General features: G+C 38.7%; 1 protein-coding gene across 2 annotated transcripts in view; it reads right to left on the bottom strand.

Moving 5' to 3' along the window:
* The window catches only part of ptpn21 (protein tyrosine phosphatase non-receptor type 21), a 34995-nt gene that overhangs the window by 3148 nt on the left and 15359 nt on the right, over positions 1-16488 (bottom strand). For both annotated transcript variants that reach the window (XM_077238248.1, XM_077238247.1), the window contains 6 exons: positions 15694-16245; positions 10313-10447; positions 5943-6161; positions 4936-5064; positions 1657-1891; positions 701-861 (listed from right to left, as the gene is read on the bottom strand). In XM_077238248.1, the coding sequence (XP_077094363.1) occupies positions 701-861; positions 1657-1891; positions 4936-5064; positions 5943-6161; positions 10313-10447; positions 15694-16245 (1431 nt within the window). The remainder of the gene's footprint in view (positions 1-700; positions 862-1656; positions 1892-4935; positions 5065-5942; positions 6162-10312; positions 10448-15693; positions 16246-16488) is intronic.

A 16488-nucleotide genomic window follows, 5' to 3' on the forward strand; every position in this document is an offset into this window, starting at 1 on the left:
AAAATATAACATAAAAATTAGTCAAGTGTCATATTATGTAGCCAATTTTGCACTGATATCAGATTGATTAATGTATACACAAATTAATTTTAATACATTCTTAAATAATTTAATAATACATAATTATTAATTTAAATTACTACGTTTTATTTGATTTGCAAATCCATGAATTTTTCAAAAACAATCTTTTTCTGTTGAATATCCAACAAAAGAAATCAATGTGTGATATATACCATTAACATTATGTTAAATTTCTCATTCTGTGACAGGATTACAGTGCAACCCTATAAACTAAATTTATAATCGCTAGGTCCTAGGTCAAATTTTCATAATGTTTTACAATGTTAACGACGACTGTGAAAAGCATTTTCAATGTTTCAATGGCTGAACGGTTGACCCGGGGTTACACCAGTCTGTACTTCTGCCCCTCGCTTTCGTCATATAACTCATGTGCCGTAAACTGTGACTAAGGTCTAAGTGTAGAACAAACCTGTCCAGCCACATGCCTACATCTGCAGAGAATGCCGTCATCTCTATTCCAAGCAACCATGTGTTTTCTAAGCTGAAGCAGAAGTGTAACATTTCTTGTAGCCCTGATGCCAACGGTCAGCAGTGTCTGTAGTTTACCCCGATAAACTGACCATTTTGCCCTGAAATGCTGTAATGCCTTCATGCCACTGTGAGCACAGGACATATGTACCTCATTATGTTCCAGACAAGCAATCATGATCTCAGACAGAATGACCACACCAGTGCGTCCCACCCCGGCACTGCAGTGCACCAGAACCGGCAGGTTTGTGTTCTTTGGGTCGCTGGAGCTGTTTGTGTGTCGCCTCACGGACTGGATCTCCTCCAAGTACGCTAAGACACAGAAATAGAGCCGTTTAAAGAGCCACGCCAGGCTAAAACACTCCAGGCAAGAACAGTCATGCATGATAAACATCACCACAACAATGTTTCTTCAATCATTATGATGCAGCTGGCTTCAACTGTTGATGTTCTTAAGAAACCTCTCTACATGTCTAGCTCATATTTCACACAAAAATTAGAAATTATATTGTGCACCAAGAAAATAAAGCCTATGCAATAAGATGTTGTGACATCACTGTTATGCATTGTGCCAAGACAATTAAACATTTAATCTGCAAAAAATATTTATGACCTCAAAACTATTAAGACTATACAAATGATATAATTACAGACACATATAAACACATTTAAATTGCATTAGTATTAATGTATGCATGCATGCATGTATGTATGTATGTATGTATGCATGCATGTATATATATATATATTATAATATCATAATTTTATTAAAAAAAAAAAAACACACATTTTTGTGCATATTCATATTTTTCTTAATACAATACGATGTTCAGCTATATGTAACTCGGAAATATGACCTGGAGATGTTTTTTTGACATTCTCCTATTACAACATTCCTTACAGCACAGCATGTTCAACAATTTAAGAGAATACTCTCACTTTCCTTTCTGGCTTACTAACAGAGAAATGCAGAATTTGTACAGCCAATATGAATATGAAAACTACAAACAAACTCCTTTGCAGATTCTAACACAACCTGTGATGTCTTGAGTGCCAAAAGCAGTGATGTTTGATCTAAAGAAAGCCAGTTATCTGTGTCATACTTACATAGAAAGCCTTTAAAGTCCTCGGGGCAGCCGTGATCGGGCCAGTCTGTGTACTGCAGGTGCCACACGGTTCGCTCTTGTCCTGTGAGGAGGTGTTTGATCTTCAGGCCCGTTGTGGCGTAGCACCCCGAGTCTGTACGGAAGCGTGTGGTGATCTTAAATCGTCCATAAGTAACAGTGTTGTGGCGAGAACCCAAACGAGGCCAATAGCGGAAACTCTTCTCACGACCTCCTTCCTGCAGGTCAGGATACAAAACAAGCCAGTTTGAGGATGCAAAGATTTAATAAGGCAAAACTCATCAGTTAGAAGAGTGACAATGTAAATAAAAAATAGGGTTTCATTTTAATCCATTCTCATTTTGATGAACAAATCCCAAGAAACGTTATTTTAGTCTATGCTGTTTTCAGTTGATGCATGGCGTGAACAAACATTATTTGTAAATTGTAGAACCTGCCATTCAATGTCCATAACCTCGATAGTCAGCTGAGTCTAGAGAGGAGCATTTTGATAAATATATATATATCTTTATATTTTTACTTAATCTGTTCTTTAATATATAATGTATGTTTGAATTAATCCATCATGAACAAGCGTTTATGACAGGCACTGCTTAACAAACTGGAGTAAAAACGATTATTATATCATTAAAAATTACTATAGTAAAGTTATTATAATAAAAACTACCTTGTGCAATTTAAATGATTCTACACAAATCAATTTTATCCTTTAATATTACAGTAATGTACTAGCTGACAGGATTCCCTGTAGGGCTGTGTATCACCAACAATGTCATGATACGATACGCATCACGATACTAAAGCCACGATACGATACGCATCACGATACTAAAGCCACGATACGTTACGCATCACGATACTAAAGCCACGATACGATACGTATCACGATACTAAAGCCACGATACGATACGTATCACGATACTAAAGCCACGATACGATACGCATCACGATACTAAAGCCACGATACGATACGTATCACGATACTAAAGCCACGATACGTATCACGATACTAAAGCCACGATACGATACGCATCACGATACTAAAGCCACGATACGATACGAATCACGATACTAAAGCCACGATACGATACGCATCACGATACTAAAGCCACGATACGATACGTATCACGATACTAAAGCCACGATACGATACGTATCACGATACTAAAGCCACGATACGATACGCATCACGATACTAAAGCCACGATACGATACGCATCACGATACTAAAGCCACGATACGATACGCATCACGATACTAAAGCCACGATACGATACGTATCACGATATTAAAGCCACGATACGATACGCATCACGATACTAAAGCCACGATACGATACGTATCAGGATACTAAAGCCACGATACGATACGCATCACGATACTAAAGCCACGATACGTATCACGATACTAAAGCCACGATACGATACGCATCACGATACTAAAGCCACGATACGATACGCATCACGATAATAAAGCCACGATACGATACGTATCACGATACTAAAGCCACGATACGATACGCATCACGATACTAAAGCCACGATACGATACGTATCACGATACTAAAGCCACGATACGATACGCATCACGATACTAAAGCCACGATACGATACGTATCACGATACTAAAGCCACGATACGATACGTATCACGATACTAAAGCCACGATACGAATCACGATACTAAAGCCACGATACGATACGCATCACGATACTAAAGCCACGATACGCATCACGATACTAAAGCCACGATACGATACGTATCACGATATGGATCAATTTGGAATTTAAATTTCTTTTGAGCAGAGTTTAGTAACAGTTATATCTTTATTGAATAAACAGTGTTATAACAGTTGTGATAGCTGAAAAACTATTTAGTTTTTGTCATTAAAAAACAATGGTGCACATTCCAAAACTTATTTAATTTAACTCTCAAACACAGTAATTTTTTTTACATTATGTTGAAATCATTTTAAACAAATAAATACAATATAATAAAGATAGCCTACCAATAAAGAGAAACATTTTTGAATAGGTCTTTCACTAGTATTAAGAACTTAATAAAGTAATTAAATGTAAAATAACATTGGGTAGTATTTTAGTCCTGACTAAATTAAATACATCGACTATAAATCCAGATTCCTTATAATTAAAGCTATCTTTTGTTGTTTTGACAACAATATTAATCACAGACACATATGGCTGCTGTCACTTTAAGAGGTAGTGCACGGATCCTGTTTTCATTATACTGTCACATCACATGCATTTTATGCTTATTTAACACATAACCGACTGTGTTGGATACTCACCAAGATCGATATTTTTGACATCATTTTGCTTGTTTTTGGCTGTAAAAGCGATATAATCCGTGAAAAAGAACTTTTGTTACTCACAGGCTGTTTGTGAGGCGGCTTTACTCAATGTAAGCATGCAGAGAAAACCATCTCTCAGAGAGAGCGTGCGAGTACTGAATAGTTTAAAATCGCTTGAATGTTTAGCTTGGTAAGACTTAAAAAGACGAGCGAATGGTAAACTTAAGTGACAATGCAATGCTCGCCCGAATATGCAAGTGAATATTCCGTCATCTCCCAACTCCTACGCTTTTAGGTGTAGTATCACCGCCTTCAGCGCGTTTGATATTTGCCTTGAGCAATCCATTTTGAGAGACAGAGAGACAGAAGACAGCTGGACACTCAAATCAATGTTTTAGGGAATTTCCCGCATTATAAGTGGGAGACCTGCGGGAATGATTAGAATAATGCGTAATACTCGCAATCCCGTGCTGAAATTCAAGCCCTGAATTGGCTACATTCAAAAGCACGACAGTATCGATACAGCGATACGCGCATCGTCAGGAGTTCATGACGATGTATCGATATTCTGAGCACAGACCTAATTCCCTGTATAGTTTACAGCATTAGTTGTAAGGATCACACAATTTTTGAGAAAAATTCTCCCTTGAGAAAAATGTACATGTTCTGTAACTGATAAATATATATATATATATATATATATATATATATATATATTTGATTAGATATCAATTAATAAAAAATAAAAATAAAAATGTATATATATATATATAGTTATTTATATTTATTTATTATCGATATCTAATAAAATCAGGATTGGAATTGAAACCAACCACAAAAACAAAATTTGTGAAACAAAATCAAATCATGAAATTTGTGTCAGTACCCAGACCTAAAGTAATAACAGCCACATTTCTTTTCCGTGCATGCAGAGATGTGTTTTAATGTTCACCTCCTCTGCTGTGACCATGCCGATGATGGCAACTCCTTGTTCCCAAACCATTTGCCAGAAGTCTTGGCAGGTGCTGGAAAGCGGACCCTGAGATGCGATATAACTCCACTCTTTACCTCTGACCGTAACCTGGTAAACAAAGCGGCAGAAATCACAATATGAAGGCTGATTAATCTGATATAAATCAACGGATAAATAAAATAAAATGCATAAATAAAATACAGATGCAAGCATCAATTATTGGGCTCCAAGCACTTTAAGACCTTTAAGTGCATGCATAAAAATATAGGCTATGCATAATTTAGCAAGCTTGAACGAACCTAAATCTAAGCTATTTCAGGTAATTTACAATAGAAATGTAGCATTTTAACATTCATAACTGTTATATGCCTGATCGCCATGAATTTTGAATGCTCAGACTAGGTACTAAAATGTAGTCCATTTTTGATTTGATCATTGTAGGGTCACCATGTGGCCAATCAGGGCAAGACGATCGTTCACCAACCCTTTAAACCATCTTCAGATCCCTAGGATTATAAAATAGGGCTAAATTGCCATGGGTTCTATGAAGAAGGGCTAAATTGCCGTGGGCTTTGCCAAAATGGGTTTTGTTGCAAAAAAACGAAGGGTAGGTTTTAGTGCCGATGTGAAGAGGAGCATAACCACGAAAAACTATATGGATACATATAGGGAGACACTCAACGGCATCGTGGACGGAGAAAAAATTATTTAGTTCTACAACATCATGTCCCATTCATGATGGAGGCTATTCTGACCAACTCAACGACTGTATTTTAGTGCATAATTATTATTTACATTTTTTTAGCAGTTTGTACTTAAACTTTGAGGGTTGGTAGTATGTCATTAAGATCTCTAGTATTACGGTTTGTATTATAAAAATTCTTATGAAATCAGCCGGGTTGAACTCCTAAAATGAAACACAATGTCCTGAGGTGTCAATGCGTAATGTCCATGCACGATTGAACGGGCACAGATCGACAGCTCACCCTGATGTGCGAGGCGTTGATGTAGCCCGTGTTGTTCTCTTTGGTGGGCACCAGCTCCACACGCGTGTCGTCGTAGGGCAGGACATCCTGGAAGCGGTTCCTATCGCTGTTCTCGGGCATCTGAGCGATAGTGCACTCGCAGTTGGGCCGCTTTTTGTGCACCTGCTCGTACTCGGTGAACACCATCCCCTGCTCCACTCGCTGCTCCAGGATCTTACACTGCAGGAAACACACAGCACGTGAGGGTCTGTTCAGAACGTGACGCCACACAGCATGCTAACAGCGAGTAATGATGTATGAGAAAATGAACTGCACTCTCAAAATTCCCCACTTAAGTATTTTATTTGCTATACCATTGAACATATGCCCTCAACAGAACTGCTAGTCGATGACTTTACTATCATTGCTTATAAAACTATAACAGTAATAACATTTTAATTGAATATATATATTATATTAAAAAAAGGGTCGTGCCGATGGACCATATTATTGTGTATTGACGATAGTCAAGAGATATTGCCGATGAATGATGCCTTTGACGATTTTTACATTTTACAAATAATGTATTAAATTATCGTTATTAAGGCTAGTATTATTAAATTAAACTAATATTAGGACCATCAATTAATTTGCCTTACCAATGTCATAACATCACCACACTTGTGATACCGACACGCTTGTATGTGGATTGAGGACTCCTCGATGAAATTGTTTTTAAAAACGACTACAAAACTACATTCCACATCAAAATTGAACTGCAAGTTGATCCATTCACAAATTGTCAAGAGAGCTTGTTGAGGTTATTGAGGTCAATAAAAAGAGACGCATCATTCGTATAGTTGTTTAAGATGAGAACGGCATCACTGTTTGTCAGCATTTTGTTTTGTTTCCACAGCACATTAACAAAACATAAATGCACTAACACTAAAACAAAGCAATTACACATTAATATCCATAAAATGCTATAGGCCTAATAACAGTCTTTATGTCAGGACTCTGGTGGATCATCAGCCATTCTGTTGTGTTTGTTTTGTGTCTTAGGGGGCTTTTCCACTGGGCTCGTTTGCTGCGGTCCGAGCCCGAGCGCGTTTGTTCCCGGCGCCCCCCGCAGCGTTGGTCTGGTTTCACACTCAACTTGATTCTATCGAACTCTGGTGCGTTTGCGTGCATCTTACGTCATTGCAAACGTGCACGGCACATGATAGAAAACACGACGCGGGTCAATATATTGTGTTTTTTATTAATTTGGTTCCATTATTCATAGCTGAGTAAACAACCCAGGTTAACTGTGTGTGTGTGTGTGTGTGTGTGTTTCGCATAAGCTGTTTTTCCGCTGCTTGCAAATGGACTCTTTTGAGGAGACAGTGGATTTCCATTAATTTGTTGCCCTGATTGCACGCACTATGCGCGAATACACTGCAGACTCACTCTTGCTCGTATCCAGGGTAAATCTTCATCCCTTACGTGTGTTTTATTTAACTAAATACATCATAATCGACTAAAACGCATGCGCAGGATACTTTACTTCCTGAACAAGTGCGCACCCGAGTCCGTGTAGTTTTCACATACACGCGAATCGAAGCACGGTTCGGGAGCAACCGAACTCAGACCACCTCCTCCAGGTAGTCTCGGGTTCGGTACCCCAGTGCGCACCCGGGTCCCATGACAAGGTTCACATTAGCGATTTTTCATGCGAACCGTGCCCCGTTCCGAACTAAACTGCCAGTGTGAAAGTTCCCTCAGTTGTCAGTTTCTCTCACTCTGCCATCACAGCTGCACCTCATTCTAATCAGTGCTCCCGCTCTCCTTACACACACACACACACACACACCATCACAGCTGCACCTCATTCTAATCAGTGCTCCCGCTCTCCTTACACACACACACACACACACACCATCACAGCTGCACCTCATTCTAATCAGTGCTCCCGCTCTCCTTACACACACACACACACACACACCATCACAGCTGCACCTCATTCTAATCAGTGCTCCCGCTCTCCTTACACACACACACACACACACACACACACACACACACACACACACACACACACACACACACACACACACACACACACACACACACACACACACACACACACACACACACACACACACCAATTTGCATTGTTTTTCTCCACTACTCATGCTTCTCTCTTTCTTTGATTCTCTGTCAGTGTGTCTTGGTTACCGTCCGTTTCACTACTGTCCTAAAAACAGTCTTGTTCTAGTCGTGCATAGCTTACTTGCCTTGTCTGTTTATTTATTCTGGCGTTTTTCCCGCTGATTTGCCTAGTCCCTGTACTCAATCCTGTTTTGATCTTCTGCTCTTGTTTTGGACTATTGCCTTTGCTCTACCCCCGGGGCTGTGGATCTGCCTCTGCTTTTGACCCTTTGATTTCACCTCTGTCCCGCACTTTGCTTGGTGGCTCGGCTGCCATTTATATTTGTGTTTTGTTTTTTTATTTTATATTTTGGACTATAAATTGAGTGATCTGCTAAATCTGTTCATGGGTCCCCTTTTATCCCAGCACCCTTAACACTTTAGGTCCGAAGAACAGCACAGATCATCTTTGAAAATCAAAAGCGGATTTAAAAACTGACTTAAAGAACTTATTTAACTAGAAATATTGATTGTTTTTATTTTTAATCAACTTAATGTATGGTCAAGAGAAATATAAAGCCAGTAAATTAAGATAGTTGATAGGCTATATCGCAGAGCTGCCAACTCTCACACATTCAGCGTGAGACTCACACAATTGGGACAGATCGCTGTAGCGCCTCAGTTCAAACGGCACATGGACCGATCATCTCTCTTTACTAGTCTACTAGTTAATAGTAAATAAACACGAATGATCAATAGGTATGTTGAAAGATACAGTACAACTTACCGAAATGTATATGCCTCGTACATAATATCAACCAATCAGTGTTTTTCAACCGTGGAAAGAAGTCAATAAAATAGCTGGAGTAGGCTACGTCACATAACCTTACATTTACCTCATTTAAACTCCATAGCATGCAAGTTGGCTAGAAAAGAAAAAAAAAAGTATTTTATAATGCATTTAGTATTAGTATAAATTAGTATTTTGCTATTTATTATATTTTCTACTTATATCATTAAAATATTATAAAGTTGTAATCAAAACCGCATTAGACCTATATTTAATTTAATTTATATTTTATTTTTAACCTTTAATTAAACCAGCTGACAGGGCTCTCTGTAGCCTGTGTTTACAGCATTAGGTGAGATGATCTTTCTTGAGAAAAAATAACATGTATCTACTGTACCTAAAACCCATCCAAATTGAATCAAGATCAGAATAAAACCCCAATAATTCAATTGAAATTGTAAAATTTTTATCAAGCAATAATTAAAAAAAGCAGTAGCCTATGCCAATTATTGGATCATGCTGTCGCTAAACTTAATAAAATTATGTTTAGTTAGGCTACCAAATGTTTTGACAACCACAATAGCCTACACTTATGGGAGGAGGACGACATGCATCACAAGCAATAATTCTCACTCCAAGCTAAACTTAAAAGTTGGCAGCTCTGATATCGTTATCAGCTTTTGTTGAGGTAGATTCATCTCTCGTCTCTGAGATAATGTGCGACAGACGGCAAACGCTCAGACAGTTTTTGCATTCACTTTTACTTTTAGAGAATAAAGAGCACGTTTACATGCACATTCTTAACCCAGTCATGCTGAATAAGCCGACAATGCATGTGGTCATGTAAGTGCGTTAACCAGTTTTTTCTTTATCAGAGTAAAGTCATAAACGGCTTAAGAATAAACCGATAGATTTTTGCCCCTCAGCCAGATTTCTCCCAGCATTTAAAAACATTAACCTGTGTTCTTTGGGCTTATTAAAGTTGGACAGGAGAGCATTCTTACTGTGAATGTAAGCGCATCCAGACAGTGAGCTTTTCACGCTAGCTACAGGAAGGTGGAAATATATCGCAAACTAAATTATAAAAATGCGTTATCTCGTACAGAAGTACAGTCAAAATGCTGCATCTGTAACAGCATGAGGATAATATGTGTCTGTAAATTTCCCGCTGACATGTTAGTTTTTAATGCTCTATTTAACATCACATTAGACAAAATAAATGTAATGCTCCGAGTCAGATACACAAATTATAAGGTTATTATGTTTATACCTCACTACCAGGAAATAACCTGATTTATTAATAAGCACTCATTTATTAATAAACATTTCAAACATTTATTAATAATAGGAAAAGATTCTCATTTTCCATGATTATAAAAAGGAGTAAGTAAATAAGCAAATAAATAAGCAAATTAATGAGTAAATAATTAAGCAGCCCACCACCTTCACTCGAACTGAAAGCAGAACTTACCCTCTCATCATTAGACGCGTTCTCTGGGTCTTCCTTCCCTTCATCGGGCAGTGGCATTCTGGACAGAGTCAGGCCGTTAAGAGCCGCCAGCTTCAGGGGTCCCACCTTCTTGCCCTCCGAGCGTTTCTTCATGCCCTTCATACCCGGAGACAGCGATGGAGAGAGCGAGAGAGGAAAACAGAGTCTGAGGATCAGGATCTGACACACAGCTGTGCTCTTTGAAAGAATGCAGCTTTTCGGGTCTAACGGCCTGTTGGGACGCATTTTTCAAGTCACGCGTATAAAGTTGCATTTCTGGCCTCACCCCATTGTCCAAACACCTATTTTACATGCTGACGAAATAAAAGCCACACCAGTTGCATCCTATGCAATTACAAATCAGCTTGGATTTCCTTCAAATTACTGGAATTGATCATCTTTATATCTGCAAATGAGATTAGAGATGCACCGATTGCAATTTTCTTGGTCAATTCCGATTATCTGTAAGTGTTACCTGCCGATATCGATATTTGCAGTGAAAGTAAGTAAAAAGACCGTAATAAAATAAGAACAAATTGCAAACAACAGCACAAATAAATGCAATAGAATAAAGAGAAATATGTAATAAACACGGCTTTAAGTTTTTTCAGGTGGGTCTAATAGTAGGTCAGTATTCAGGTAAGAAATACTACAGAAATTAAAGTAATCAAATGTAAAAATAACACTGGATAGTCCTCAATGTAAAAACTAAATAAGATTATTTAATTTAAGATGAATGTTTACAATTAAAGTTACAGAAGTAATTCAGTCAAGAGCAGAGAGTGATTTTCTATCTTTTGTTGTTTATATTTAAAATTGTCTAAAATTAGACTGCTGTCACTTTAAGAGTTTATGCACAGATCCAATATACTGTTACACAACATGCATTATCTTTCTGAACTTTTTACGTTCCAAAACTGACTGTGTTCAACTGAATACTCGCCAATACAGTCATTTTGACAAAATTTTGTATGTTTTTGCCCATTTAAGCGCAGTAAGCCACTCATTTTGGTACTGGCCACTCACAAGCGTCAAAATAGCGCCTTGTCTCGTTCCTGTGAACATCTTGTGATTTAAGTGTACCGTCACACGCACGGGCGTCAGTTTGGTTTGAAATGTGCTGGGGACGGAGACGCATTCGGAAGTGCATTTTCAGAAGTGCTGGGTACAATGACGCATTCATTTTTTTTTATCTTTCGCGCAGGTCATGTTTTGAAAGACGATGTCCTGTAGCTTACCAATGTAAATAAATAAAAAATGTATACAAAAACGTGATGATGTCCAACTCGTTTTATGAAGAAGAAAGCTTTAAGTTTTTAAAAAGCATTAGATATATGACCAGGGGCGGAGCGGCAATCGGGACTTTTCCCGGTGGGCCGGTAGTGTTTCGAGGCTGCGAGGGCCGGTCTGATAATAGTTATACATTGCAAGTTCAAAGCAACACCATCCGGCGGCCTAACGTACGGCTGCTGCCCGCTTGTCAAACTGTGCAGCCTCTCTGCTCAACCCGTAAATAAATGCATCGATCTGCAAATGTTGTTTGAGTTCTTGGTAGATCTTTTGCCAAGCGTGTCAGAGGTTATGAGTTCTAATCCGCACACGTATAGTTTTTTTTTTCTCTCATCAAAACTGAATATGTTCATCGGTGGTTACAGTCTATACTATGGTCACACAAAGCTTGGGTTGCTGAATATTCGATCCCTTACTTCAAAAGCGCTCATAGTTAATGATATGATTTCAGATTATAACCTAGATGTGCAGTGTATGACAGAAACCTGGCTAAAACCAGACGATTACATTACTTTAAATGAGTCCACCCCCCATGATTACTGTTATAAACATGAACCTCACCTGAAAGGCAAAGGGGGATGTGTTGCTGTAATTTATAGTAGTATTTTCTAGTAAAAAAAATCTAGTTTTAAATATACTTCTTTTGAAGTGTTGGTGCTTAATGTAAAAATATATAATGTAAACGATAAATCAAGTTTGAGAATTCTGCTGGCAACTGTATACAGGCCACCAGGGCACCATAAAGAATTTATCAAAGATTTTGCTGACTTTCTATCAGAATTAGTATTGACTGCAGATAAAGTCCTAATTGTTGGTGATTTTAATATACATGTAGATAATGGAAAAGATGCAATGGGATTGGCATTTAAAGACATTCTTAACTCTATTGGAGTTAGACAACACGTGTCAGGACCTACTCATGGTCGTAATCATACTCTAGATCTAATATTATCACATGGAATCAATGTTGATGCTGTTGAAATTCTGCAGCAGAGCGACGACATCTCAGATCATTATCTAGTCTCATGTAAATTACATTTAGCCAAGGCTGCAAAGCCAACTCTGTGTTACAAGTATGTTAGACCTATCACTTTTGCCACTAAAGATTGCTTTATCAATAATCTTCCTAATCAGTTTCATCGTCCAAGCATCCCAGATAGCTTAGAAGAACTTGATATTGCAACAGAAACTTTTAACTCTCTCCTTTCCAGCACTTTAGACACAGTTGCTCCGTTGCGCTTAAAGAAGATTAAAGAAAATAGTCCAACGCCGTGGTACAACGAGCACACCCGGGCCCTTAAGAGAGCAGCCAGAAAAATGGAGCGCAACTGGAAGAAAACAAAACTAGAGGTATTTCGGATTTCATGGAAGGAGAGCTCGATTGCTTACAGAGAGGCTTTAAAAGCTGCTAGATCTGCTTATTTTTCAACCCTATTAAAAAAAAAAAAACATAATCCAAGGTATTTATTTGAAAAAGTGGCTACACTAACGAAAAAGAAAGCTTCAAGCCCAGAAGTTTCCAAGAAACACAGCAGTAATGACTTTATGAACTTCTTCACTTATAAGATTGATAATATTAGGGACAAAATTATAACTATGCAACCGTCTACTATAGCATCGCATCAGGGAGTGCATTATAGTCTCCCTGAGGTAAAATTTGATTAATTTGTTCGCCATAGGAGAGGAAGAATTTTGCAAACTCGTTAATTCATCTAAATCGACAACATGTATGTTAGACCCTATACCGACTAAACTACTGAAAGAGATGCTTCCAGAAGTCATAGATCCTCTTCATAACATCATTAATTTGTCTTTGTCTCTAGGATACGTACCAAAAACCTTTAAGCTGGCTATGATTAAACCGCTTGTTAAAAAAATGCAACTTGATCCTATAGAATTAGTCAATTACAGGCCGATCTCAAATCTACCTTTTCTGTCAAAGATACTAGAAACGGCAGTATCCTCACAACTGTGTTCCTTTCTTGAAAGAAATGATATCTGCGAGGATTTCCAGTCAGGATTTAGACCGCACCATAGCACTGAGACAGCTCTCATTAGAGTCACAAATGATTTGCTCTTATCATCCGATCGTGGTTGTATCTCTCTATTAGTGTTACTTGATCTTAGTGCTGCATTTGACACCATTGACCACAACATTCTCTTAAATAGACTAGAAAACTATGTTGGCATTAGTGGAATTGCATTAGCATGGTTTAAATCATATTTATCTGACCGCTATCAGTTTGTAGCAGTAAATGAAGAGATGTCTTATCGATCACAAGTTCAGTATGGTGTACCACAAGGCTCAGTACTAGGACCGCTGCAGTTCACTCTGTACATGCTACCTTTAGGAGATATCATTAGGAAACATGGAATTAGCTTTCACTGTTATGCTGATGAAACTCAGCTCTATGTTTCTTCCAAACCTAGCGAAACTCACCAATTCACAAAATTATCGGAATGCATAGTTGATATCAACAAATTGGATGACTAGTAATTTCCTACTACTAAATTCTGAAAAAACAGAGATTCTAATTATTGGACAAAAAACTTCCACACGTAATAACCTAGAATACCGTCTAACACTTGATGGCTCTGTTAAGTCTTCGTCGTCAGTTAGGAACCTGGGTGTGCTCTTTGATACCAATCTTTAATTTGAAAGTCACGTGTCTAGTGTCTGTAAAACCGCATTTTTCCATCTTAAAAATATATCTAAATTACTTCATATGCTCTCATTGACAAATGTGGAACAACTAGTTCATGCGTTCATGACATCAAGGCTAGATTATTGTAATGCTCTACTGGGTGGTTGCCCTGCACGCTTAATAAACAAACTACAGCTAGTTCAAAACGCAGCCGCTAGAGTTCTTACCAGAACCAGGAAGTACGACCATATTAGCCCGGTTCTGTCAACACTGCATTGGCTCCCTATTAAACATCGTATACATTTTAAAATATTGCTGATTACTTACAAAGCACTAAATGGTTTAGCTCCCCAGTACTTGAGCGAGCTCTTAACGCATTATAGTCCTTCAGGTCTATTGCGATCTCAAAGTTCTGGCCAGTTGATAATACCTAGAATATCTAAATCGACTGCTGGCGGTAGATCCTTTTCCTATTTAGCACCAAAACTTTGGAACAATCTTCCTAACATTGTCCGGGAAGCGGACACAGTCTGTCAGTTCAAAGCTAGACTAAAAACACATCTCTTCAACCTAGCATTCACATAACACTCTATAGACTTCTATAATTCAATATTAGGCTGCTTAGATTAGGTCAGCCGGAACTGGGAACACTTCCCTTAAATCCTGATGTACTTGTTACATCATATGAAGAATGGCATCTACGCTAATTTTAGTGTCTTTGTTTATCCCGAGGTTTTCCCGCAGCCTGCCGGATCCAGGCCGTTTCCAGATCTGACGAAGGACTTTCGCCTGGACCCGATGACAATGCAGTGCTGAAGTGCCAACTAGCCTCTCCCTATGGAGGATCCCTAATACCACTCTACAGATAAAGCGTTGTGGAATTTTTCGGTTTGCTTACCTACCCAAAGTGATAAGATAAAATAAAATTCTGCATCAAAATTTATACACAAGACAAGTAGTTTGTTTAGGCATGGTTTATAAGGAATTACAAACCTGCGCACATATATTCAAACGCACATAACTATAGAATCAATTCTTAACGCGCATGTGAACGCCATCAGCGTCTATCACAGGTTCACGTTTAAAGTCTGTTTAGAGAGAATGGTGTCGTCTTAGCGGACCCTAATTTAATAACAAATGATCATTTAGACGGAAGTGAATCAATCAAAACTAACTTTAGCTGGAAAAAACATTTTTCAAGAACCACTATAAAACCAAACCAATCTCTGTTACCTTAAATTATATGTTTATCTCTGTAAAGCTGCTTTGAAACAGTCTACATTGTTAAAAGCGCTATATAAATGAGGATGACTTTACTTGACTGACACGCCCAATGATTAGCTTTTGGGCAACTCACAAACCTGTAGTTCCCTCAAGAACCCCTGCTTTAGGTAATTCTGATTCAAATCTGATCATTCGTGCACTTACTGCTGGTGGAAGGCCATCGATGTTCCTTCTCGCAGGTGGAACGTCAGAGACGGGTCTCTTAAAGAGGTCTCTCTTCTGTCTCAAGCGTCCCTGTCCGCTCAGATCCCCCTCTGAAACCGAGGGCATCATGTGTCCGGGCTCTCGAAGAGGAGGAAGCTGCCCTACATCCTCCGGTTTGCGGATGATTGGATGGGCCTGGTACGTGAGAGAGCCCGTCGGGACCGTGTCCATACCGTGGCTGAACGGATAAGCGGGCGGCTCTACGAGGGACCGTTCCAGCGGTGTCATGTGATGCTCAGGACCGCCCACAGCATCCTGAGACTGGGGTGTGTGACGCCCGCTGTCGTCTTCAAACTCTTCTTCCTCACCGCTGCTGTGCACCAACATCGTGGCGTCGGACAGGGATTTTTTGTGGCCGTAGAACACGTCCTCCTTGATGACCACGTCCTCAGGCTTCGGGACCTCCATGACGACATTGATGTCGGAGCCAGATGCCGTAGGGGTCATCGCCTGGGCAACCGGGGGCGGAGTCTCGGCCGCGGATGCAGATACCTGGGTAGATGATGCAATTTTTTTTTTTAATAATACATTTGATCAAATATAGTTCAATTTAGAATCTTAGATTATTAATTATAATTAATTACAATAATTGAAAGCATTTTTAATTATATAAATTGATATTACTTATTGAGAATTAGCAAAATGCTGTTGAAAAATTTCAATAGGTATAGCATTCCACTGAGGTTAAACGCGTTAAATATCCATGAATTTCTCAATCTTGAGTCTTAAATAATT

This window comes from Siphateles boraxobius, unplaced genomic scaffold (assembly GCF_051911475.1).
Source record: "Siphateles boraxobius isolate OS27281-9 unplaced genomic scaffold, OSU_SipBor_1 22, whole genome shotgun sequence".
Taxonomy (NCBI): Eukaryota; Metazoa; Chordata; class Actinopteri; order Cypriniformes; family Leuciscidae; genus Siphateles; species Siphateles boraxobius.